General features: G+C 38.0%; 1 protein-coding gene across 1 annotated transcript; it reads left to right on the top strand.

Moving 5' to 3' along the window:
• Nucleotides 1-7,025: 7,025 nt before the first annotated feature.
• On the top strand, nucleotides 7,026-9,821 carry LOC149939266 (uncharacterized). The gene is made up of 5 exons (XM_090178161.1): nucleotides 7,026-7,157; nucleotides 7,928-8,052; nucleotides 8,550-8,663; nucleotides 8,719-8,922; nucleotides 9,675-9,821. Exons 1-5 carry the CDS (start codon nucleotides 7,100-7,102, stop codon nucleotides 9,765-9,767), a joined length of 594 nt encoding a protein of 197 aa, XP_090034287.1. The 5' UTR covers nucleotides 7,026-7,099; the 3' UTR covers nucleotides 9,768-9,821.
• Nucleotides 9,822-27,601: the final 17,780 nt, after the last annotated feature.

Here is a 27,601-nt window from a genome sequence, read left to right as displayed (position 1 = left end):
CGTGAACGGCTCCAGCTCCGACCTTGGATCCGGATCTGTGGAGCCCTAATTTAAATAAATATTATTTAAATATCGCCGAACTTATTTTATACATGGATACAATTTAATCGAACGCCAACCTCTACTTCAATTAAACAGTTTTTTCACACTTTTAAATGTTTCGGTGTTTCTTGATTTAAATCTAATATATTTTTGTGAGCTTATATACGCAGGAACGTTCTGCGTAGCTCACAAAAATATACGCCTCCATGAACAATATGATAGTCAAATTGTAAATGTTAGGAGAGGTACCGGAATAAAAATTATGATTTATAGACCCTTTTCGGTTAAAAATATTGCCATAGACATCGGTCCCAGAAATAGGGTATTTGTCATTTGGAAGACTGGATGTATGGTTGACTACATTACTAAATAAATGAAGATATAAAATTAGATTAAAAGTAATATATGCACCTTTAAGGCTTTAACTGGTAAACAGTTTTTTAGTTCGGAGAACTGTTTTTGTTATAATATATGACCATTTATTAAAACTCGAAAATTAATTTTCCCTTAATTCAAACATAGTTGTCAATCTTAACATGTGACTTTAATACAAAAGATTATTTATGGATCACCCAACAACAAACTATCACTTACTTACGTTCTTGATGAACGACCCCCAAAACGAACTTCCCGTGGAAGGCAGGACGGATACGAAACGGAGAGCCAGTGGGCGCCTAGCCTAAGAAGGGTTAGATATTAAAATAGACTTAGAATTGGTGTGTTTACGAAACACCATGAAACATACTCGTTGGCAAAATACACCAAGAAAAAGCGTTAAACGTGAAGCAATTGTGTGAAAACTGAAAAGGGAAACGTGATTTTCGGCCCCGAAACTCATCAGATCTACGTCACTCTCACCATTATATCCGAGTTTGGGCGACGGCGCGATCAGTGTTGTTATTTAAGAAGAAAATTCATTATTAGCGCTGGCCTCGTGTGAGGAGACACGCGTGTCAAAAACAAAAGGGCAATGTAGCCGTACGGCGGTCGAAATTCAGTCGAGGCCCATCACCGCGTGGAGCCAGAGTGGAGAGATTTAAGGAAAATGCAATCCGAGAAGCTACACACTTCTACTCTCCCCACGGTTAATTTTACGAGGTAAGACACCAGTCCGTCACAGCATAGATTTTCGCCTATTTTAGGGGCAATTTTACCAGTTTTCGCCGGTCCTATAGTCGATTTTCGTCACCGTTTTCGCCACAATTTCCCCCCATAGATTTACCTTAATTTCCTTTATTGTTACTGAATATGTTTCTTCTCTTTATTTTCAATCTTAGATTTAGGCAATATATTTATTTTTTACATAAGGTAATTATTTTAGATAAAGTTTATCTCTGTCAAAAAATGGAATGGGTTGCTATTGGGGGCACAGTAGCGGGACTACAGAGACGATGATTTTTTAGTTTCTCTGACTGAAAATATTTACGCCGCAAATTTCGCCGTTTTCAATGGTTTTCGCCGCTTTTTCGCCTTTCGCCGGTTTCAAAATTTCTGGTGCTCACCAAGACAGTTTTCGCCGAAATATTGGAACCTACGTTGTGAATCTACCGATTTGTTTCAATATTGGAATTTTGCATTTATTAGCTCAACTTTTCAAATCGAATCAATTACAGAGCGTTAATTTATTGCTGGACAAACTGCCTGCCACACGGCATAGATAACTCTGCGGCCAACTATTTAAAAGAAGAAACAGTTTGCCTATTTATTGTTATTTCATTTTTTTGTCTTATGTATTTTCTTACGCCGTAACTTCCGTTGACGATTTCCACTACCTGAAAGGACTCGCAACAACTGAATTGACCGGGAAGTTTGTTGGTTGGCTTAGGCACAGGTATAAAATAAACACCGGAATCACGATTGTTTTTTGATTTTGAGTAGTTCTTGCACGATTTATAAAAGCAATGTGGCATAACGAAATTTTCATTAGAGTCCAAGGCCTAAAATCTCTTAATAGTAAATTACTATTAGAAATTGATAATATTTTTTACAACTTTGACAAAACAGCTGCGAAGTTAACCAAACGAAAATTATATTAAAAAATTATAATGGTAAATTAGGCACTAAAGTCAGCGCATTATATACAATTTGAAAATAGTTTAAACAATTATAATCAACCGATTTCCAAACCACAGGCCATGGACTATATATACCAATTATATTAGAAGAATACTTATTTTGAAGCTCGGTTTATAGAGGTTTTCCCCCATTGTCAACCCCCTCGGTGGTGAACGTTTCGTTGCGCACCTCTCCCGGTTGTTTTATCTCTATTTCCTCCATACTCTTTGCTTCGGGTGTCCTTCTTTTCTATATCTAATATTGACTAGCCTCGCCCGTAGAAATTCTATACACCTTGACCGGCGAACATGAAATGAAGTAAAGACGGACCCCCAAAGGTGTAGACAAGTACAAAGTCCACAGAACATTTTTGGCGGAAATCTGTACAGCTCTGCGCGAAATTTGAAATTTAAGTTCCAATTTGTAAGAAAAAATTTATATTTAAGGAGTGTCTGAGTGTCTATCCATTTGAGTAATAAATGGCACCCATCCATTTTAGCGCCCTTGGCGGGAGCCAACCCCACCACAGTTTTGCTACAGATCTCTGGCTTAAAGTGGGTGTCCTTGGCAATAGGGTTAAGCTTTTTGAACGCCAAACGGCGCCCCTTACCCTCGCGCGCCCTAATTGGCGGGGGCCAAACCCGCCAATGCCTAGTTACGGCACTGAGTACGCGTAATAGGTGTACAGGCCATTTGACAGTGGTTAGCCCTTCGGTTTCGATGCCATTGCCCGATGCTCAAATATTCGAATATATAGAAGAGCAACTGGAAGTATCAAGAATGAATCATGATGATAATGATGATGATGACAGTGATAATAATGATGACGACCGTGATGATGATTTTTTTAACAACTGTGTTCGTCAGTTTGGTATATCGAAAAGGCAGTGCGTTTATATATATGGTTTCGCATATGCTTTGTATAGTAAGAAATCTTACTGCGCCCAATATTTCGCTTAAAGGTACGATGAGCAACACAAAGAAGGCGTAAATAAATCTTGTAGGTTTTACTTTTGTCCCTACATAAGTGACTTTGAATTTGTTTATTGTTCCTTGCTGGATACAAAAACCGTTGAAAATATATTAGCAAAAAAAAATAACCTCTTTGGTATGTTCGTAAATCTGCCTTCCGAATTGTTCCTGCGATTTTTTAGGTATTTCAAATCATTCATCGATGAGCAACGATTTTTCAACGTTCTTTTGGCCCTTTCTAAACAAAATATGACCTTAAAGGACAGCTTCGTCTCACCTTACGAAATGAACTGGAACGATATTTTTCAAAACATCTGGTTGAATGAAGTCCCAGAATCGTACCGAACCTACGTTGTAAATCTACCGATTAGTGGCAATATTGGCATTTTGCATTTATTAGCTCAACTTTTCGAATCGAATCAATTACAGAGCGTTAATTTATTGCTGGACAAACTGCCTGCCACACGGCACAGAGAATTCTGCGGCCAACTATATGAAAGAACAAACAGTTTGCACCTTTATCCTTATTTCAATTTTATGTCTTACGTATTTTCTTACGCCGTAACTTCCGTTGACGATTTCCACTACCTGAAAGGACTCGCAACAACTGAATTGCGCCACAACCAGGGGTTTAAGGATTCGTTTAAAATGTTAGAAGACTCCATTTTTCTGAAAAAGGAGAGCGACAATTGACCGGGAAGTTTGTTGGATTTTCGAAAATCATTTTTTTTATCATAAAATATATTATTTGAAATAAACACCGTGTTCCACTTCATTTTATCATACAACACAAAAGGGGTAATACTAATACCTGACCTATTTTAAATAATTTCTATTCGTTTTCAATCGAGATTTAACTACTTTTAAGGAAAAATTTATTATAAAGTAGAACGTTTGATGGTGAATCAAGGTACCCTCTAGAAGAGCTGTTGATTGTTTAAACAGTATGAATAAGCTTTTTTTCTGCCAAATAACTAAACGTCTAAACTGCGGTTGAAACCTTCTATCGGTATATACCGAAGTGCCGATATTGCTGAGTGATAAATGTTAATTTGAAACTGAACAATTGGCTCACAGCTATTACCACATTTTAAAAACACTTTATACTTTCGGTTAAATTGTTTGGGAAAGTGATAGAGTTATGGTTGTCCGAACTGGAAATAAAGATAATGCGCTATGAAAGTAAATATTTAATTTTACTCGATCAGATAATTTTATTTTAATTCTGATCGCGACAGAGTTAATTTAATGGTGAGTGCTACAAACATATGCGATACTATTGCGGGTCTTCCTCAATTACGCAATAAATAAATTATATTCAAATTCTTAAAATTAGTTTCTAAATAATAGTATCTTATAAATATATATTGATGTTTACTTCATTACTTAATTACTTCATTACGGTTAATAATACAGCCTACGTAGCCTTTTTTTTAAAGATAGAATTTTGTAAATATATTACTTCATTACTTTAATTATATAACAATTTAATTAATTTAAAGTAACGCCTGACACGATCCCCCCCTTTAGTCACTGGTACCGTACGCAATAGCATCAACTCCTCCATTCCTCCACATTTCCCAGACTTCATTCCGCCCCTCCAGTGGCGTCACCAGGATTTTAAATTTGGGGGCGCTTAAGCCGATAACCTAACTGGGGTTCCCAACATCCAAAAAGGTTAATATTTTTATCGGCTAAAGCCCCGTTTTCAATCACGATTTTTCCGATCAAAAATCACGCTTTTGCGTCAAAACCAACCGCGAGAAGCTTCTCTATCGGCTTTTTTGTCACGAGAAGCAGATATCTAAATGGATTTGATATAGGCTTCTTTTGAAATAAAAGCGCGTCAAAAAAGCAAAAGCGAAAAGCCTGAAATTGATCGTAATTGAGAACGGGGCTTTAGAAAAAGAACTGCGAATTAAAGGTGTAAAAGAAAACATTTTCTAATTAATTTATTAATATAGGAACCGTTTTATTTGTCTAATCGAAACCCTGAGATCAATAATCATTCACTATTAAAAATCTACTAACAGTTTTAACAAGTACTATAATATTCGACAAAATTTTACTAGAAGCTTTCCTGGAATTTTAAGAGGCGCTATTAAGAAATTTTAGGGGGCGCTTCAGAAATGTTTCAGGTGGCTCAAGTGCTGCCTAAAACACCCTGGCGACGCCACTGCGCCCCTCTCACAGGTCCGCCGTCCTTCAGAAGTCTTCTTAGTGCCTCTGGTTATAAATTCTTTTACGGCGAATATTCGTGGGGGAATCCATAGCTTGACTATACCTGGCGAGGGGACCTGTTAGGAAAAAGAAATTTCAAGAGTGGAGGCATAGGTAGTACGGTGATGGCGGCCACCACGTGGGAGATTTAAAAAAGGGGGGGGGGGCGATACGCCCGTAAAAGAGTGTATACACGACCTCCTCTATTTTTGGTTCCCAACAACTTGGATCTCAGTTTTTTAATGCGAATTCTCGGATTAATTAATGCTATTGCTATCCACCTCAGACTTTTCGATAAAGTTTCTTCTTTAAACGTTACGGTTGCGACATTCCGTCCCTCTGGTGAATCGTTGTGATATAAAAATGCGCTGTGGTCTTAACCAGTTAACCATGGTCTACTCTCCAGTGTCTAGCCCGTGCCCTTTGAATTGGGAATATAAATATTTTATTTCGAAAACTTTTATTTAGAATTTTTGTAACTTTTAAATATAATAAAATCGAGTCTTCTGTGACTTAATTTAAATAAAAATAAACGTAATTAATACATGGCTGCAATACGATTAAATTTTGTTTTCAAAATACGCTTAAAAATACAGACTAAGTAGCCTTAGCTGGAATAAAAATATCGTTTTAACTATCCTTATGTTAATAATATTTTTACCATTACATATTAGTTTAGATCAATTTAATTTAAGCTTAAACTAAGTCAACAATTAGAGTGAATTTAGAATAAAATGTATATTAGAAGTGCAGATGAAAAATATTATTTCAAAATATTAGCCTCTTCCTCCCAACACTCTTGATTTTACCCCTTTGATTAGAAACCGCGGCTCAGCACTGGCATAGGTAGATAGAGAGAACTAATACCAATCGAATGACGCCTGAAATTAATTTATATCGAGCGACGTTGAAGAGAATTCGTCGATTCCGGGGACCTATACGGAGCTATAGGCTATACGGACAACTGTATTATTCACCTTCAGCATCACCACTACCACCGCTTACATCAGGAGCAAAAATAATAGCCTCTTTCCTCTATACTAGAGAAAGAGGCTAAAACGAAACTAAATAGCCCTAAATGAACGAAAAATATCTTATGTTAAATATTCTTAGAACCGTTTTAAAAAAAGATGAAAAATGCCTCGGTACAAAATACAATTCTTTCATTTCATTTTTAGAAAAAATATTTTTATCCTAAATAAAATCTTATTGCCCTAATTGAAACTTATTTCAAACTTAAGCTAGACTTAGATAAAACTCTAAAAATCATTAATTTTTAACAGTTCATTAAATCTTCGTTAAGTGTGTTAAATTGTCTCAAAAATAATTTAAACGTGGCTTACTTAAGTCTTAATAACGATAAAGTTGCATGTTTTCTTTATTTCAGGCTAAATTATTATTTGAATAAGATGAAATCCAATTTTATACTAAAGAAAATCAAAGTGGCGGGGTGAAAACGAAGTGGCAGAATATCCATAAACGTCGATGACAAGAATACGTGACAGGGAACCAACGACGCAGCTTAGTTTCATTGTAATTCCCTCCAACAAAGAAAAATATTATTTTTCGCTCAAAATTATGGAGAATCGTGGCAACATAATGGATAATCGAAACGTCACTGTCAAAAAATATGATACGATTATTATAAGTAAAATTGGAAAATATGTCCAACACACTTTTGATCAATGCGTTTCAAATATAATGACCTTAAATAAAATTGCTATATAAGGGGACGGCTGAGTTTGCTTATCTCATCCAAGCATTTGGAAAGCAAGAGGTATTAGAATATAAATTTGCAAAATCCACAATCATGATGATCAGTGTTGTTGTGTTTCTGGTCGTTGTATCTGTGCTGGCCACAGGAGGAGGTAAGTCACTTTGAATTTTAAACAGTTGAGGGGCGTTCAGACTATATTCTTTTAGTGACCAATAAGTTGGCCACCAAAATTGTACAACTACTTGGCAGTGAATTAAACAGCGTGAACAGCACACTTTTTTCGGATTGTTTCGGGTTTACAACTATTTAAAATTCATCTAATGAAGTTACGGTACTCCATGACGTCATTAAAGTTTGACCAGTCGTCTGCTTACAATCTAAGATAAGATTGCTTTTATCGAAAAAGCAGACATGACAGGCTCTAATTTATAATTTTAATATAAAACACAGTGAAACATAAAATTAAAGACTAAACCATTGACCTTTAAAAAAATATATAGATAATCCCACTGTTGGAACCCAAACCGTTAGGCATCTTGTGAACAATTGTCGTACTATTGCGATCAACAAAAATTGTATAAAAGGCCATTATTGGTGAAAAGGTGTAAATTACCATCTAACTGGTACATCGGATATCGACTACTAATTTAACACCAATAAAATTGCTTAGTCTGAACGGCACTTTATTCACCGTAACTGAGAATACGCAGCCGCTACTTTCGCGATTTACCGAAAATATCATCGTCCTACTGAAGCAAGGAAGAACCTGCTTCTACGAGAGGAGCGGTGGGTTTTCAACCCTTCAGCTCCGAAAAATAAGGAGGCGTGGTTTTTCTTCGGAAAATCACGACGTGAACTAATATTCTCACTTCACGGTAATTAAATTCTGGTAACAAACGCGTAACAACCTTTAAAATATAGTTGGACAAAAACCACCAGTCCTTAAATTGACCAACAAGCCTGAAATTGCCGAGCAGTGCAAGAAAAGCACGAACGGGGCCCTCAAAACCGCAGTCGCGCAGGGGCTAAAAATTGAGGGAGATGTGGTAAATATTTTTAGCTTTTTCATACTTTTCCAGGGTTATTCGACTTTTATGAGGCTGGATTACGACACTATTCCAGTAAGAGAAAAAAGTGAAATTTCACTCCTCTCCTGGGTGAAGGAGGGGGATTTTATGTTGATTTGTCAACAGTAAAATATATTGCAGATAAACAGAATCTCGTGAAAATATGGTAGGGTCGAATGGGTTTAAAAAAAATTATTAACATTTATAAGTTTGAAAATATCTAAATGTTTTAAGAAAAATTTAAAATTATAATTATTTTTAATGAATGTTATTTAAAAAGCGAATAACTAGGTTACCAAGATGGCATTATCAGTCAATATCTATAAAAGAGGATCTGACTTATGTGAGCCATTTAAAGGCATATCTGATTAAACCTCCCAAAATTGAATAGCCTTGATAAATCTTTCCTTGTAGATTTGATGAAATAGCAAATACGAGTGTGTGAATTTGAACTTAACCATTTTAACATCCAACAGTCGGATCTAGACCAGTGTAAAATCGACTGTTTGATAACGGATGAAAAGAAGAACAAGAAGACCAAGATCACTGACTTGCCGAGGGATGACTTCGATGCTTGCGAAGGTGGACAGGTATGCGAGTCCAAAACAGTCGATTAAGTTACCCTTCTAATTGAGAAAAACGCAGGGTTGCTTGAAGGGAAAATGCGTAGCGACAGATGATGATGCCGTGAAAGCTTGCAAAACTCTGTACAGCGGTTCACCCGTTATAGGCGAGCCAGATTCTACCGCCCCCAATAACTGCAAGGCCAAATGCACCATCAAGGGTGTCGACGCTCAGAAAACTTGCGGAAAGCCCAATTACGCCGAAGGCACCCCCTGTAATACTAAAGTAAGTGTTCCACCGGAAGCAGCTCGTCGTGTATCAATATATCCAGTGACCAATTAACTATCCCCCTGCCCTTGTCTTGAGCTGTATTAATTCCCCTTGACCTTCAACTGGCCTCGTTTCGGATCCCCCTTTCTCTTGGCAAGTTCCAAGTTGCAAGGCATAAACTTACACAACCTAATGGTTAATCTGCCAAGGAATGTCTTAGTTTCGGAGAAGTGACGTAATCAAGGAATTACGAAATAGTCCCTCTGCAAAGTCCATTTCAAACATTTTTCCAATCGCCATAACATGATAAGATATCTCTTACTCGCAGAGTATCCAGCTAGGCCTTCAAAATGAAAGAAGCCTTGATGCACTTCACATCATGTGTATATTTTTTATCAAACAGCGGATTTTCACACCGCGTTAAGGCTCAGAATTTACCGCTTGTTAAATATCAAAATAACACCCTTGAGAAAATTTATATCAAAAACCTTTTTTCGCGATAAAATAGTTTTATAAAGTTTCTTGTCGTGCACTTTTTTTTACCGAAAGATCTTTTGGAAAATCAGCGGATGTCTCCAAAAAACATGTTTCAAGCGAATATCATTAGCCCGATATAAAAAGATATTCATTTCTCATGTAGTAGATATATTAATCGCTTTTTCTACGGCTAATGTAGCAATGCCCTCCAACACTCGTATATTCTTCGAAATAGTTACTGCTTTTTAAACTTAAACTATGAACTCATTGCTTTGTATTTCTTTGTTTAGAACGCTTCCGGCTTCACTTGCCAAAGTGGTCAATGCTCAAACAAGCCTACAACCGCAGCAGCCATCACAACTAAAGCAACATCTGGAAATTAATGTAGCATCACTCAGAAATTTTTGATATATTTCAATAAAACACGAAAACAGCAATCTTATTTTTGATTTTTTGGAACTTTATGCTATCCTTATTTGTTTATAAAAGTAAAGTTTATTTAGGGCCCTCCTCTGTTCCAATAGTGAACAAAGCTTAACATACTTTTCTAAAATTTGTATTTAAGGTGTTAAACTCAATTACTTATCGTATTTGAAATCTTGAGTAGAAGTGAAGAGGAGCACATTGTGAAAAACTAAATGAAAAGAGACTTAAAACGGTTTTAAAATTCACAATTTATTTATTTAAAAATCCAACGTTTCGGAGGAACTCTTCCTCCTTCTTCAGAGATTTTTACAAGTCAGACCACGGCCAACTTTGATTTCTCGCGCATCTCTCGCGCTACACCGGCCATCTCATTCGTTGACGTTTCTGTGTTAACCTATGAGCAAAAGATGTGTATGACGTCAGCGCCCCTAGCGGATTATTATTTTTAGAATAGCTTTTACATTGAAGTCAATATAACAACCGAGCGTGGCGCTGACCTCCTACACATTATAGTACAGTTTATAGGGGGAAAATCCTTGCTCGCGGAATTTCGACGAATGTGTTGGCCGTAGTAGCGCGAACAGCGCGTGATCAAAGTTGGCCGTGGTCAGACTTGCGAGCACGTGCAGGGGGCCATGGCAGTACTATCGTCTGCTATTCAAATTGTATTTTATGGCGTCGTGATGGCGTCAAATGTAATTTGTGATGCTTTTTGGATATTTGAATCCGCGATTAAAAAAACAGTCGATCTCAGTCTCGATCTGGAAGCCAAAACAGTTCATGATATTTCATATTCAAAACGTGTAGTAATTATTTCGCGTAAAAATCATTTCTTTTTCCCGAAGAACCCAAAACAAAGGCTTAACGGTGAAGATTTGGATAAAGATGCCTTATGGAGCGAATTGAACTGCTATAACAACGCCATACGCGTTGTAATAACATCCACCAATCTTAGAGGTAGTCTTCAAGTATTTGGAGCTGAAATAGATTTTGCAGAGCCTGTGATAAGCTCCACTTCAATCGTGACAGTTCCACAAATGCCAAGTGAAGTAAATTAAGCAAATAGTGATGATACCACTTCACACAATTGGGCTATATCTCCCAAGTTGATAGAACTATTTAATAAGGTTTCTGCAAATGGAGGTTTTCGTATTTGCGAGGGGTTTTCTGAAGAAGAACTGTTTTTAAATACTCCAGGCAGTTGTAAGCCCACTTAATTGGCGACACATTTATTGCCATTTTTTTAGGCTGGAGTCTCCACGATGCACTAAACTGATAAAGCCATTCCAATCCAAAAAGAAAATAATCTGTTACAATTGTGCTCAATGGAAAAATAAGTTCACATTTCAAAATAAAAAGCAACTTCAGAGTTCCATGGAATCTGATATTAATATTGAAAAAAATTGCCCTGAAATTCCAGTTACTCCTAAGCCATTTAAGCGTCTCAAAACTGATGAAAAATCAAAAAATCCAATATCATATTTGAGTCCAAGAAGCGCTAAGAAAAGGATATCAAATATAATTCAGAGAAAAAACAACCTTGAGAAGAAAGTTACAAACCTTGAAGCGAAATTAGGCAAACATAAAATCGCACTGTCTGAAGCTCAAAATGATGAAATGCTTCAGTTGGTGAAAAAAATAAGTAACAACTCCGAACTTAACAAAACCCTAAATGACGTCATAAAAGAAAGCAACGATATTCAAGTGTCAAGAACCCTTAAACAAATTTGGACAGCTGATAGGTTAGCGAAACATAAAGAGCAAGAAGAATCTTTTTTTACTGATCAAATCAAGAATCGTAAGTAAATTTTACATAACACTAGAAACTAAAGCAATGTGCATAGCATAGTTATATTTTACAGGTAATAATTGCAAAGGAAATTCATGGTATATGATAACGTACCGTTTAGCATTAGCCGTTTATGTTCGAAGCCCAGCGGCCTTTTCTGCCCTAAAATCATTTAACATTTTGAAATTACCTAGCGAAAGCTCTCTTAAGAATTTTACTAGCGCCCGCCTCCAAAAACCTGGAATGAACAACGAGTATATAGAAGACCAAAAATCATTGTACCAAAAATTGAAATATGAACAGAAATCTAAAGGTGTTTCTGAGCCACGTGGTGCTGGTGTTCTAATTTTTGATGAAGTACGAGTAATATCAAAAATCATGTGGAATTCTTCAAGTAATAAACTTCAAGGGCTAGCTTTGGAACGTGAAGCGTATGCCATGTTTACAGATATTTATGAAAATCTTAAGAACCATGAGATTGGCAGACTTCGCAAAGAGACTAGGAGGCTTTTTAACAAAGCTAAAAGGTCGGGTGATCGGGTTGCCTACAAGCACACCCTCACTGCGTACCATAAGGCCATCCGCGAGGCCAAGAGGGACTCGTGGAGGAATTTCTGTGAAAATATCTCTGATATTCCCAGCACGGCAAAGTTCATGAAAATTATGACCAACGATAAAACTAAACATCTTGACACTATTAAGTTGAAAGATGGTAGCCATTCTTCGTCGGGTAAGGAGACTCTAACTCATATGTTAGATGTACACTTTCCTGACTTCAGAATTACGAACAGTACTGATTCTGACCCTCTTCCCTTTAGGATTGCACGTACCAAAAGGGAGGATTGGGCGGTGGCAAACAAAATTGTCACGCACTCCAGACTTATCTGGGCAATAAAGTCTTTTAAGCCCTATAAGTCTCCGAGGCCGGATGGGATACTTCCCATTCTGCTGCAAGAGAGCATTGATATTATCTGCCCGATGTTGAGTAGAATCTATATGGCTTGTATTGCCCTTGGATATATTCCTAGCACCTGGAAACTTTCTAGGGTGATTTTTATACCAAAGCCGGGGCAATCTAATTATCTCGAAGCCAAGGCCTTCAGGCCAATCAGTTTGACTTCTTTTTTTCTAAAGATTTTGGAGAAATTGGTAGACAACTATATTAAGGGGGAGGTTATTTCTCATTCTCCTCTCTCAACTGCTCAGTATGCCTACCAAAAAGGTAAATCTACTGAGACTGCCCTTCATGGCATAACTAATTGCATTGAAAGGGCTATCAACTATAAGGAAATAGCATTAGCAGTTTTTCTTGATATAGAGGGCGCTTTCGATAAGGTGTCCAGTGCAGTCATCATGAAGGCTGCAGAGCGCTTTGGCATTAATGACACTCTGTGTCTCTGGATCAAATCTATGCTGACGAATCGTGTGGTGGTATCCTCTCTGCTTGGTGAATCCCTTATGATCGCCACCAGCCGTGGTTGCCCGCAGGGTGGTGTTTTATCACCTCTGCTGTGGTGCCTGGTTGTGGATGAGCTTTTGGTGAGGCTAAACAGGGATGGGTGTCGCTGCTTCGGCTATGCCGACGATATCGCCATCATCTTTACGGGTAAGTTCCCCAATACTATTAGCGATTTAGTGAGAAGGGCTCTTGCATCAGTAGAAAACTGGTCCAGGGAAGTTGATCTTACGGTTAATCCTAATAAAACGGTTCTTGTTCCTTTTACTAGTAAAAGGCTGCAAAACTCTTTTAATAATATCTCCTTATTTGGGACTATTTTGAGCGAAAGCACGGAGGTGAAGTACCTCGGTGTAATTCTTGACAACAAACTAACATGGAAGCCCCACCTTGACTCTATAGTTAAGAAGGCTAAGATGTTACTTTGGAGAACCAGGAGTGCAGTCAGCAGGTCATGGGGTCTTAGCCCTAAAGTGGTCTTCTGGCTGTAAACCATGATCATCAGACCATTGCTCTCTTATGCTGCAGTGGTTTGGTGGCCTAGAGTCCAAATTAATACTGTGCAGAGTGATCTGCGCACCCTTCAAAGGCTGGCTTGTGTCAGCATCACAGGAGCTATGAGAACAGCCCCAAGTGCTTCTCTAGAAATTCTCCTGAACATTCTTCCTCTTCATCTTTTTATAGAAGAAGCTGTTGCCATGGGAGCCTATAGGCTCAACCAGAATGGTTGGTGGAAGGCGAATATTTGGGTTAATAGCCACACCAAGATCTATCGGGACATTTCATGTCAGTTACCTGTCAACCTAATGGGTTCTGATATGATGGCTACGAAGCTGCATTTTAGTAGTCTTTCAATACTTATTATCCAAGCCGTACGGAGTGGGCCAACCATAGTACCCTCGGGGCCAGAGGAGAAATCGTCTGGTTTATCGATGGGTCTAAGACCCGCTCTGGATCTGGTTAGGGTATGTATTGTCTTACTAGCAATCTCGGCTTCTTTGAAAGCCTTGGTGTTGATGCTAGCGTTTTTCAGGCGGAAATTGCCGCTATCTGCTTCTGTGTTGACTTTTGTCTCAAAAAGAAGCTTCATGGCAAGGTTATCCAAATTTATTCGGATAGTCAGGCAGCCCTCAAGGCTCTCAACCAGTTTCAGGTTTCTTCAAAACTGGTGTTCAGCTGTTTGAATCTCCTCTCGGAGCTGGGTACCAACAATAAAGTTCAACTCTATTGGGTTCCTGGCCATCGGGGGTACTATGGTAATGAGAGGGCTGATGTCCTGGCCAAGAAGGGGGCAGAGGCTGGGTTCTTTGGTCCCGAACCTGCCGTTCCTATCCCCTCTGGCATAGTTCACGGCCTTATCTCTAACTCCATGACGGACCGTCAACTCAAGCTTTGGCTTGAGATGGATGGCCAAAGGCAGGCTAAAGAGTTTATCTCTGGCCCCTCTAGGCAGAGAGCTAAGGAGCTGCTCTCGCTCTCCAAATCTAATATCAGGTTGGTCGTTGGCCTACTTACAGGTCACTGTCTCCTTAACAGACATCTTTACCTGATTGGAATCAGCGATGATCCAATCTGTAGGGCTTGTCAGGTTTAGGAGGAAACCGCCTCTCATGTGCTTTGCAGGTGCGATTACTACGCGGCCCAAAGGTTCGAGCATCTTGGTATGCATCAGCTGGAAACTTCTGATTTCTATAATATACCGGCCAAAAGGATTCTCCGTTTTGTGTCGGATATCGGGCTTTTTAAGTCTTAAGGGTCGGGGTTGCACAATGGACCTCTGGTCGAAATGCGCGAATGGGTCCTTAGCCCTTCACCCCTTTCACTAATAATAATAATAATAATAAGAATGAAGACACCCATAAACCCACTGCAATTTTATTGGCGTGATGTCACGTACAACTTTGATATCATGGGCCCATATCTTACATCTTCTGGGCCAGTCAAGAAAGATGTATGGTTTTTTATATGGAAAATTTTAAAAATAACTACTAAATATATATATTATTACAGGTTTTAATTGGGTGTCTTTTTGACGTCATTCAGTTATTTGAATTAAATGATTTTCATGTACGTGCCATAGTTTGTGATGGAGCTAGCATTCATTTGAGCGTGATTAAGGAATTAATGGGTATCCAGGGCTGTTTCGGGTACAAAACTGATGAGTTTGGCAAACGATGTCATCAAATTTCACCTTCTTTTCAACACCCTTTTTGTCCACACCAGAGAATTCATTGCATAATTTGTCCTTCACACCAAGTAATTATCTTCCATTTAACTAACTACCTTAGTATCAAAACCAAGTAACTTACATGAATTTGGTTTTTTAGTTTTTTTTTCAAAAAAGGGTCTAGATCTTGTAAAAGCTTAACTACTGGATTAAGATCTGCTAATTCGTTTACTCACAGTCTAGCCTCTACTCTAGACTGAGTAGACGAATCAGCAGACGGAAATCCAGTAGTTTAGCGAACTTCTCGCATTGGCCGCTAGAAGGCTCTATGATAACCTAAATAGTATTAAAAATAGCTCACCTACAGTTTCAAAATGATTTACTTTTTATTATATTTAAAAGGCATCATGTAGAGTTTCTTTTTTAAATTATTGTTTTTTATCAAATTAAAGTTTTGTAGATACGTTGGTTTTGATGTAAGGTAGCGAATTGTTAGCAAAGGCCTATAATTACCCTGTTTGAGGGTAAGTGTAAATGATTTAATACTTTAATTCCGAAATTCATTCAGCGAACTTCGCTATATGAATTCCTATTTCATTAGACATTATATGAAATGCGACCACAGTATTTAGAATTTTTGCAGCAGTGGTGTAGACACCCTTTTTGAACCCTTACTAATATTCACATACTTTGACCTCCCCCCTTGACTAATAGGGAGTTTACAGTATGACGTGCCACTACGTCACCCGTGCTTTTTCCTATTGATAAAAAATTTCCCCCCACAATGGCGGCCATGCTCAAAGCTACGGAGTGATATTTCCCTATTTCTGGCTACACCATTGTTCTGCAGTTATTTATTCTTAGGTATCCAAATTCATTCTTGCCTGAAGGGGTTATTTTAGACTGCTGGCGTAATTAATGTCTAAATTAAAAATTCTTTCACAGCTGAAAAATATGATTGCTGCTTTTTATACATCGAGGCCACTTCCTCGAGGCACGAAAAAATTTGAATATCTGTCAGTTGAATTTGGATGGAACGCGTTATTTCAGCTCTATAAAGAAGAGACAGAAAGGTCAAAAAAAAGGAGAAGCAAGAAGAGTAAAGGGTTTGCTTAAATCGTACATCGAAAGAGATTCCTGGACGAGGTTAAGCGTTCGTCCCGCTAAAATTATGCAGCTAATAAAAAACAGTGCCGCACCCAGAAATTTATTTTAGGGGGGAGATATAAAAAATGTAATTTTGAACATTCAGGGTGCGTTCCTCACAGTTGTGCTAATGATCAAAAATACTTATAATATTATTGGTTATAGCAAGAAGAAGTGATCACTGCTCTTCAAACCATTGCTCAACCCAATATTGGACCACCACCTTCCAATGCCAAAGAAATTCTAAAGTCCAGAGAGTATCTCGTACACACGGAAATGATGTTTGAGGATGGTACGTTAAACAACAGCACAGTTATCAGTAAATCCAACGAAACAGCGCTGGATTCTATATTCAGTGGCTATTCCTTTTTTGAAAATTGGCTTGAAGAAATACTTGGTTAGTTTTGGCATAATTGTTTTGGCATAATTTTTTTTTATAGATTCTCAATTGTATAAATATTTTTATGTAGTCTGATAGTGAATTCAACCCTGATTCGCCAAGCCAAAAAAAGTTCCTGTCATGGCAAACATGGGACTTATTGAGGGTGATGGTATTTGGGTTCATAAACTTTGCGAAAGATTTTTTAATAGACTTTCCAGAAAACTTCATACTGCCAGTTAAAATAAATGGCAGTGCGATTGAAAGTGTTTTTGGACAGATGAGATATTCCACCGCTGGTAAACTAAGTGGAATAAATTTTTCCAATGCCCAAAGAAATTTACTACTTAAAAAGGATGTACACGGAGCGAAAACAGCTGAATGTGATTATAGAGGAGCCCCCTTGGCAGTAGCAGATTTAGATTTAAAGCGTGTAGAGAAAAAGAGAAAAACACTTAAATAAATCTAAATGTTTTATTTAAACAAATTTGATTTGTTGTGCTATTTTGCTACTCGATTACCAAAAGTCAATAAAAATGGTACTTCAGTCCTAATTTTTAGTAGCCTTTTAACATTTTATTGTTATATTCTCACTTTTAAGCTATCATATTAATAGAGATTTAAAAGCCAAAACTTGTATTTACTCTAACGCAAACATTTAAAAAAATATCACAAATTTAATCTCTCAGGCGCCCCAGCTTTCCTTTTTACTCTGCCACCTTTTTTCACGCAGCGTGGGCTATTTTCTTTCACTTTTTTAGGAGTTAGGCTTAAACAATTTTAAATCTCGCTACAATATTGATTAGCCTTCTCAGAACAACAATCTCCCAGTACAGATGAAATACTGTCAGGTAATGAGGAACTTATGTAACCAGGACTAGGCGCAGAGGTTACTTGGTTAGTAATCACAGTAGTAGGAATTGCAACTATGTGAGAATCTAGGCAGGGATTTTCATTTAGAATATTGCACTGTTTCTTTTTTGGAATTAATCTTGTCTCGGATTCTTCAATTTCTTTGTCTTCCAATTCACTAGGGCAACTAAAATATATCACAGAATTAATTGTATAATTTATAGATTCTATCACTGTTGGACATTTCAAGCTTGGGTTTCTTCCTTGTAGGAGCTAACTTTTGTTTAGTGTGTTTCATACGTACACTCTTCACTACACCTTGACTAGTTGAAATTTTGTTTAAATCACAGGGTGGTAGTTTTTCACTAATGTTAAATGTTGTTTCTTTAGTCGAGACTGGTAAGGTTTTCTTGGGTTCTTTTTCAGGTACTTTACTTTTTTCTTTCCTTTTTGTTTCACAGCCTCCAGTTGAAACAATTTATCTCTCAACAATGCTCCCCCTTTTCCTAAGTTCTTTGAGTCATCGTCCTTAAAATTGGCGAAAAGAAAATCTCCATCATTTTCTTTCCGAATTCTTCCAAAAGTAAATCATTTTCAAAAAGTAGATGAAGTTCTTTAAATAGTAATTGTTGGAGATCCTTTGCTTCTGTAACTCTCGTCCATATTTCCTACATTATGAATTATATTATTAAACATTGTACATGATCTTATATTATGAATTATTTTATGACATACCGTAAATTTTTTTGAGATAAACACCCTAAGAAGTGTTTCACTAAACTGTTAAAGTGATAGAGAAATGCTTTAAATTGTGATTTAAGGAAATACAAAAAACCATTATCTCTTGATTTTAAATCCTCTGGCAAATTTTCATTTTTATCCTCAGGCCTTAGGTAAACTTTCTAAATTAAACCTAACATGGATAAAGCTCTCCCCCTTTTAGTTATTTGCTTTAATTGTTTTTCATATTTCCTTTGAAGCAGGCAAAGGCCACCTCCTCCAAGAGAAATTAAACGGCTGTCCAAATTTTTATAATCTAAAACCAAAAATAAAGGGAATTTTCAGTACATATCTCAATTTAATTACAGTAAATATACCTGGCACTTTGGACTCGTCAAAAAAAACTAAATTATCTTGGTCACTTGTTGGTTCAGCATTTATTATCGAGGATTTAAATAGAAATTCCAATATGCCTCGAGCAACGAAATTAAATAACTTGACAAAATCATCCTGAGGTGTGTGCAAGAAAAACAGTTCCGACCACAGTAAAACAATAGCCTCCTTAAGGTTATTGTTCACAGCTGAATCTAAATCTTTATCTAAAATCATAATTGCAAATTAGTTTATAAATCCATACAAAGTTTTTCTTTTAAAATGCAGATTTACCAGTATTGTTTTCAAGAAGGTTCAAAGCCAGTACGCTATTTACACACTCTCTTAAATTATTTAAATTTCTGTCTTGACCTTCATTATATGAAAAGTTAGCTAGAAAATAAAATATAAAAATAACACAATTTGTACAAAATACATCTATTTTACACCTACATTTTAAAACTATATGTTTTCCCACATCAAGGCCTTCCTCTATAATTCTTGAGTTGCTGGCATACCACAAACTTAAAAAATTTTCTTTTTAGGATTGTTGCCATAATTTTCTAGACATTTTCTCCATAAAGACATGCACAGTTTTTGAAAATCATTATCTCTATTAGGACCATTCTCTTTACCATCTAAAATCTTTTCTTGACTTTCACTCAAATTGAAAAGTCCATTTTTAACCACGAATTTACTCCTTCAATAATATCGCTTGACTCAATGGAAATTAACTTTTTAACTTGACTCAAAGCTATCGCCTTCGCGGTAGACCCCGACGCCGCCGAGTTACGCGCCGGCGCGCCGCCGACGCCGATTTTTTTTCAAAGCCGCCGCCGATTTGGAATTTTAGTCGGCGCGCAGCCGCTGCCGCCGCCGCCGCCGCCGATTATTTTAAATGTTGCCACGCGGTTTTTGGGGTTTTCAGCAGTAGCGAAGCTTGGAATTACTTTGGACAATTGCAACGTTATGAAGACGGAATTATTACATGCTGTTAACATATGTAACATAATTACTCATAAGTATGCCACTAGCTCTATTTCTTCACTAACGGTTTGTTTCACAGATATTGCGTCATCCGTATCCAACGTAATATTTGACGTCATCGAATCTCAAATGCCGATTATGTAGTCGCACAATTAGCTCTACGTTTGATAAACCGACTACCATTATTTTATATGCCATATCCTTATCTGCTTTAATTTTTTTCACTCATTTTGAACACTTATGAAATATCAAAGTTTTTGATGATATATTATATGATATTTGTGATAATATGTGATATGATATGTGATACAATGTATGATATATGCCAAATAGACCACGCTTCCTCAGGTTTGGTGAGCCGCCCTGTTGCAATTGTTTTGTAATTTTACAGGTCAATAAAGAAATCTTGAATCTTGACAAACAGGTTTGAAAAGCCATGGCTTAAGAGGTAAAATGAATTACAATATACTGTCAATTAATATGCAAATTAATGAAGTTTTCGGAAACTCAGGTTCTAAAATAAATTTGCATTGTCAAATCTTGGATTAATAATCCAAGGTCAAATAAAAGAAGCAGGTTTACTGGATAAAATAGTTAAAATTCATGTTGAGCTTTTCTGGGGCATCTACAAGGTTGGGGTCTTTGCAGATTCTTTTGAGCCTAGACCTAAATTTTCTAGGCTATGAATGGGTTTTAATAACGCTGGTTGAATATCCATCCCACTTCGACATCGACTAGTTCTATTTTCGGAAAGCTCTGAACCGTATTGGTCATTTTCCCCAACCTTTTCTTTTTCTAAACTACTTATTTAAATTTCAATAAAGCTACATTGGGCTGACTAAAATTCGGATACAAAAAATTCCTTCTCAATTTAGAGGTTTTCCATTGGTTTAAATACATATGTCAGTAGCCAATAGTGTGACTCCCAAAATTACTAGGATTAATAAAAAGGTTAAAATCTAACGTAGTCCACTTTTTTACTGGTTCGTGGTGAAACAAACCGTTAGTGAAGATTTTTGAATGGAATAAAGGTACAGTGGCATACTTAAATGGAATTATGTTACATATGCTGTTAATTATTATTCTAAACTAGCGTAAATAAAAAAAGCCTATACTCGGAATAAATTAAACCAGGAGCAGGACCACAGATAGGTTGATTTCTACTTTATAGTATAAAAATATTTTTTTATAAAGAAACGCCGGCTCACGCCGCCGCCGCCGATGTATTTTAATTCAACGCCGCCATCGAAAAAAAATCGGCGCACGCCGTTCGCGCCGCCGCCGACGACTAAAATTGACCGGCTCTCCGCCGCCGGCAAAAATTTCGCGGCGTCGGGGTCTTCTTCGCGGACATTTTAAGCCTAGTCAACTCATAAATTTCAGAGTCTGAAGCAGACGACTTCACACTGAATTTTGGGTCCTTTTGGGCAACGGGAGCGCATTCGCGTTTTTGCCCGGCGTTCCTTTTGAGAAAACTCTCTAGCTCTCTTTCTACCGCGCGAGTGACGTATCTGGTTGACGGTTTTCCCGTAGACACGGAGAGTAGGGTGTCTTATAAGTACCGTGTAGTTTGTCTGTCATGGGTAAAAAAATATTTGCAAAAAATGTGGTGAAATTGCAGAATCTGGGGAAAATGTGAAAGAATATAAATACGTTGGAATTATTCTTGGGATTTTCAATTATTGTGGTCGGACGAGGTCAGAAGAAAGAACTATAATTTTTAATAAAACTTTTATTAAAATAAAAAATAGGTACGTTATAATATTGAAAAGGCGCATTTTGAAATTCATTAAAAAAGGAACATTTTATTCTGTTTAAATCTGTCAACTAAACTTATTTTTAAAACTAACTACTTAATTTTTTAGTTTTCATATCTTTTTTCCTGTCTTGGGCCTCAGTAATAGTTTTTGAATTTAAAAATTTATAAATTATAATAAACAACAAAAAACCATCTCTCTTGGATATTTTGAAAATAATTTCAAAGTTCATTAGTTTGGTTATTGGTAAAAATTTCAATCTTAATTTCCTTTCCAACTTTACCTTAAAACTACCACTTTTACAATTTTACTATTAATTTATAATAATATTAGGCCTAGGCCCTATGCTAAGGCTTATGGAATCGATCTTATTAAATGAGCTTATAGAAGTTCTGGGTTTAATGTCAGCTAATACTGGAAGTTTTAATAATTTAGAGAATTTAATACTTACAGAAATTTATATGAAGTGCCAAAAACAAGTGTAAAATTGAAGCGAAAACGACCGCACGTATTTATTTTCTATACCGCGTTTTTTTCGGGTTTCTTTTATTAGGAATTCGACTGATTTCGCTAGTCTCTCTTTCTCAGTCTCTTCGCGCTCTACTACCCTCCCCGCGGCTTGTTTTTGGTTTCCTGTCAACCAGCGACGTCACTGAAGATGGGCCGCTAGTTGTCAAGCCCCCCAACGTGCCCGCTGAAGCCCTTCTCTACAGTCCCTGTCGAAAGAGCTAACCTTATTATACGCAGTATTTTACCAACCTTGCCTTTTGGAAGTTTTGGTAGTCGTTTTTTAAGCCAATGAAACACGCCGAAAAAAAACATGTATTTTGACGTCAGAGGTAGGTGTCTAAGAGATCAGCCAGATCGAGACGAAAAACATCCCGGATAAACATTACAAGTTAGCTGTATGAATTCCTGATAAAACAAACTTTAATAACGCCGGCGTTGCCAGGTCAAAAACTGAAAATTATTGCACCCCTGATCGAGAATTATGGAATTTTTGGAAAAATTATTGCATTTCCTCTTAGTCAAAGAACTTGTAGTTATTTAAAATTTTAATATTATTTTCTTTATGAAACATGAGTCAAAACCACATAATTTAGTGATATTAAGGCGGAAGTCGGTGGTTTTGTGTTTCGGGGAAAAATAAGAGATGACGCTATCGTACTGGAGCTGAGTAGAACAGAACTGTCAAACTGCCGCAAACTGAGTTTAGTAACTTTAGTTGTGAGTTACAGCTCCAGACAATTTTGTTTGTATGGGGCTGAACGTGAATAAAAATCATAATATTCGATTTATGTAAAAATTATTGAAAATATGGTACATCTTAAGGAAATTATTGCATAAAAGCGTACCATATGGTAGACGGCTAAAATTATGGTACGACCAAGATTTCGAAGTAAAATTATTGAAGTATACCATAATTATGGTACGCCTGGCAACGCTGAATAACGCGAACTAGCATTTTACATGACTAGCTGTGCGGCGCGCCAATGACTCTCTCGTCTATAAAATCGTCTGCTAAACATGTTCTGGACATAATAATAGGGGCTGTACATAAAGCCAATAGCGACAAGATAGAAATCAGCATACAAAATATCACATCTCCCTTTTTTTTATTCACAAGTCTCTATTAGTCTTTTGGGTTTTAGTATTGGTCTCCCACGTCTTGTGGTTGTAAGATCAAGTCTTCCATCGTGTAACCGTTGTTGATTATCATTCCGGTCTCTTGAGGATGTTACTTGCCTGTCATTTCGGACAGGACTGTTGTGTTGGATTGCAGGCGTACTATGAGCTACGAGAGGTATTGCAGGTGACTGTATTTCAGGAACACGCTGCTGGTTATGAAGATTTTCGACTTGTGGAATTTCTTTAGGAAAACTGATAAGGTTAAGGAGAGGAATCAAATGGAATCGATTCCGACGGATCACACCATTTGGAGTAGAAACTGTGTACGATCTTGGTTTCCCGCTTTTCTCAGCTATTATTCCTTCAACTACCCAAACCCTTTCACCAGGCTCTAATTCTCGGAGCTCTCTGACTCCATGACTTCGGTCATAGCTGCTCTTTTGTCTTGCTTTCGACTGCTGCTCTTTATGCAATACTTCTTGTCGAGGAAGTATACGTGGTTCCAGTAGAGACGGTGACATTGGTACAGTGGTGCGTAATTTTCGATTCATAAGTAGCTCAGCTGGGTTGAAACCGTTACTCAATGGTGTTGAGCGATATGCTAACCGTCCGAGATAAATATCTTCCTACTTCTTTAGCCTTGATTTGATGATCTTTACCGCACTTTCTGCGAAACCATTACTCTGAGGATATCTGGGACTTGATGTCACATTTCTAAAACCGTATTCTTCGCCCAATCGACTAAACTCGGAAGTAGTTGTAATGTCAAACTGTGGACCATTATCACTTCTCACAACTTCCGGAATTCCAAATCGAGCAAACACCGATTTAGTGAAATTAATAACAGTACTCGCCTTCTGATCTGTTAGTTGAGCAATCTCCACGAAACGAGAATAGTAATCGGAGATGATGACGTACCATTTTCCATCTACATACAAGAGATCCATGGCTACAACTTGCCAAGGACGACTTGGAAATTGGGTTTGCTGCAATGGTTCGTGTCGATTGGTTGACTCTTTGATACATGTGGTACAATTTCGTACCATGTCTTCAATAGCGATAGATAGACCTGTCCACCAAATCGAAGCGCGAGCTCGAGCTCTACATTTCGTAATACCCTGAAGACCGTGTCTTCTATCAAGAATCTCTGTCCTCATTGCTTTCGGAATTACAAGGTGACAACCCATCATAAGTAAGCCATTTTGTACCGTGATACTATCTCTATAAGGATAATAACTTGAAAGAGAAACATCGAGACCTCTCTTTTCGGGCCATCCATTTTGACTATATTGAATCAACCATTGACAAACCATGTCTTCGTTTTGAACTGACCAAATTTCGGATAATCTTTGGTCTGTTGCAGGCAAACTGAAATTACCAAACCAACGTGAGCCTCTACTTCGTCTTTTAATTCATCCTCGCCAATTTCTTTAAGTGGGCTGCGCGAAAGCCCATCTGCAGCAACTAGACTTTTTCCGGGAACGTACTTGACTGACAAGGAGCAAAAACACGAGAACCACCAATGGTCTAGAGAGTGATGAGTAAAAACGCGAACAAGTAAAGAGACTACCCGAGGTGTAACACACCGATTTTGTTTAAACTCGGGTGTTTGGTAGTCTTTCATGTAACTTGAAAAACCCCAAAGGGAAATGTCTTCATAGGCAACCGTTTTGCCATGGCAACCAAAAATGTTTTGGACAACACAAAATTAAATTTTTCCTATGGAAAATAACATGGGAATCTGATAGATTTTAAAAATGTTAAAAAAATTTAAAATGCTAAAAATTGAAAATATAAATAAAAAATAATGAAAAAGTTCGAAATTGATTAAAACTTTTACATAAGTATATGTATTTGTACCCCGCTGCTCCGCCTTAAGCACTACAGCGGCCACCTAAAACAACCAGCCCCGGACAAAAGTGCGCTTTGCGAAACAACGTTCGGCCAGTGAGACAGCCATTTTGGCCGCCTCACATATAGCAAACAAACGCCCTCATCACGGCCCAACAAAAGGCGACACCATGGGCTGCCCGAGACCCACCCTCGCACAGCTGAGGACTAGAGAGGTACCCTTAAAATTGGTCACATTCCCATGTTATATTCAATGGGAAAATTTACTTTTTGTGTTGTCAAAATTATTTTTGGTTGCCATGGCAAAACGGTTACCTATGGAGACATTTCCCTTCGGGGTTTTTCAGGACTGAGACGAAATCTCTCAATCGCTCACATGCCCAAACCAGTGCACAGTGACAACGCTTCTTTTTCCATTTGGGCGTATCTCCGTTCTGCTTCAGACAACGTCCTGGATGCATAAGCAATGACTTTAATCGAACCATCATTTTGTTTTTGTCTTAGAGCATCCCAACGCCGTAAGACGACGCGTCAGCCGAGACTATAGTTGGCTTCCTAGAAAAAGATAATTTTTGAGTTCTTCAAATGACTCTTTTGAAGTGGTCCCCACGTCCAGGTGTTTTTCTTACAAAGTATACTTATGTAAACGGTTGTAATATGTTATCAATTGTTGATTATGGTTTTTTTATATATACATAGTTTTTTATCCATAACTATATAACCCGTTTTTATTAAATAAACCATGCACTCGTTTACTCGCAATCACTGAGTTGTGTTCATTCTTTATCTCGGCAATGATACGCTATTACAGAAGCTGCCTTAGCTAGGGCGGTAGACTACGATACCACAAGTGGCGACGGGGATAATTTGGTCTGCGGGATTTTCAAGTAAATTCAAGGCACAGCTCTTCCGTTTCCATGGCATCTTTTCTGGGCAGCGTCGGGGAATTCGTTCCTGCTGAAGAAGATTGGGCTACGTATGTAGATAGGTTGGAGATTTTCATGGCCGTTAACCAGATTGACGACACATTGCGCGCTGGAGTCCTGTTAACATCCGTGGGTAAGAAAATATATTCTCTCACCCAAGATTTATGTTCTCCAGCGGTGCCGAAAACGCTGTCATACAAGGATCTGGTTGCCAAATTAACGGCGCACTTCAACCCGGAACCCAATGTAACAGCAGAACGCCACTGATTCATTAGACGCCACCAGCAGGCTGGCGAGTCTGTCGCTGATTACGTTGCAGCGCTACGACATCTCGCTCGATTCTGCCTGTTTGGAGCTCAGATCGATGATTATCTACGCGATTAATTCATTGCGGGAATCCGGGAGCAGGCCGATTTGAAGAAGTTGTTATCAGTCAAGACCTTGACGTTTGCTGGAGTCATATCCATAGCGCAGTCCATGGAGCTCGCTTGCAAGGATGCTGATGGACTCAAGTCTGGCGGGAGTCCTGTTCCTGTGCAACCGGTGAGGACGAAAGGAGTAGTCCGTCTTGACGAGCGTTCGTAGTTAAGGGAGACGAGCCATCACTGTTGGGACGTACGTTCTTCTGCCAGTTTAATATCAAATTTGAAGACGTACTTACCTTGTCCCAAGTGGTCGGTTCCGATAAACTTACGTTACAGCAAGTACTAGACAAGCATGCAGCGCTATTCACGGACGAATTGGGATGCGTCAAAGGCAAGATCGCTAAATTAACCCTACGTCCGGAGGCAAAACCGGTTTTCAAGAAACCGCGACCAATGGCTTTTGGGCTGATGGGTCCAGTTGATCGAGAACTTAAGAGGCTACAGAAAGAAGGTATTTTGGTTCCAGTCGCAGTATCCGACTGGGCCACACCTATTGTTCCAGTCCTGAAGCCGAATGGTGAAGTCCGGATCTGTGCGGACTACAGCGTAACACTCAACCCTAATCTGATGGTTGAGCAATATCCATTACCAACGGGTCCCGAGTTATTCAGCAAGCTCACTGGGGGACAAAGGTTCACTCACAAGGAGAGTACCCGAGGTGTCTATTGCCGATTTAGTTCAAAGTCGGGGGTAATGTAGATCGATATGAGATATGAAATTTCCCATTCGATTTGCCATGGCAGCCGAAAACGTTTTTTACCACTTAAAAGAAAAAAATCTCCATTTAAAAAAGCATGGGATTTTCTCGGTTTTACATATTTAGGTAAATTGGAACAATTTTGGTTTAAAATTGTAACAATATTTGGGTAAAATAAGGAAAAAATCTAATTTTTGTTTTAAGTGGTGAAAAACGTTTTCGGTTGCCATGAAAAAACTAATGGGTAGTGCAACGTCTCCTTTTAGGAAATTTCATATCTCATATTGGTTTATATTACGTCCGACTTTGGACAAAATCGGAAATAAACACCTCGGGTACTCTCCTTGTCAGTTGGATTAACGCTATGCCTATGCCCAAATCAAGCTTGATGAGGAGTCGCAACATATGTGCACCATCAGCACGCATCTGGGACTCTTCAGGGTGACTCGCCTGATGTACGGCGTTGCTTCCACACCAGCGATTTTGCAGCGAATTATGGAGGAAGTCCTGGCCGGAATTCCAGGGTGTATTTCATTCCTGGATGATACCTTGCTGACGGCTAAAACCAATGATGACCACCTAAAGACACTGAATAACGTCCTGTGCATCATGGAGGATGCCGGGTTCCGATTAGGCAA

Source organism: Leiobunum rupestre, chromosome 6 (genome assembly GCF_980474605.1).
Source record: "Leiobunum rupestre chromosome 6, qqLeiRupe1.1.hap1, whole genome shotgun sequence".
Lineage (NCBI taxonomy): Eukaryota > Metazoa > Arthropoda > Arachnida > Opiliones > Sclerosomatidae > Leiobunum > Leiobunum rupestre.
Note: the sequence above shows the minus strand (reverse complement) of the source record. Positions and strands in the feature narration are given on the sequence as shown.

What these genes read in the sequence shown, in the direction of transcription:
- LOC149939266 (XM_090178161.1), top strand. Translation starts at nt 7,100, where the DNA reads ATGATGATCAGTGTTGTTGTGTTTCTGGTCGTTGTATCTGTGCTGGCC. An exon ending in ATGCTTGCGAAGGTGGACAG is followed by an intron (nt 8,664 to 8,718) that starts GTATGCGAGTCC and finishes AGAAAAACGCAG; the next exon opens with GGTTGCTTGAAGGGAAAATG. An exon ending in GCACCCCCTGTAATACTAAA is followed by an intron (nt 8,923 to 9,674) that starts GTAAGTGTTCCA and finishes TTCTTTGTTTAG; the next exon opens with AACGCTTCCGGCTTCACTTG.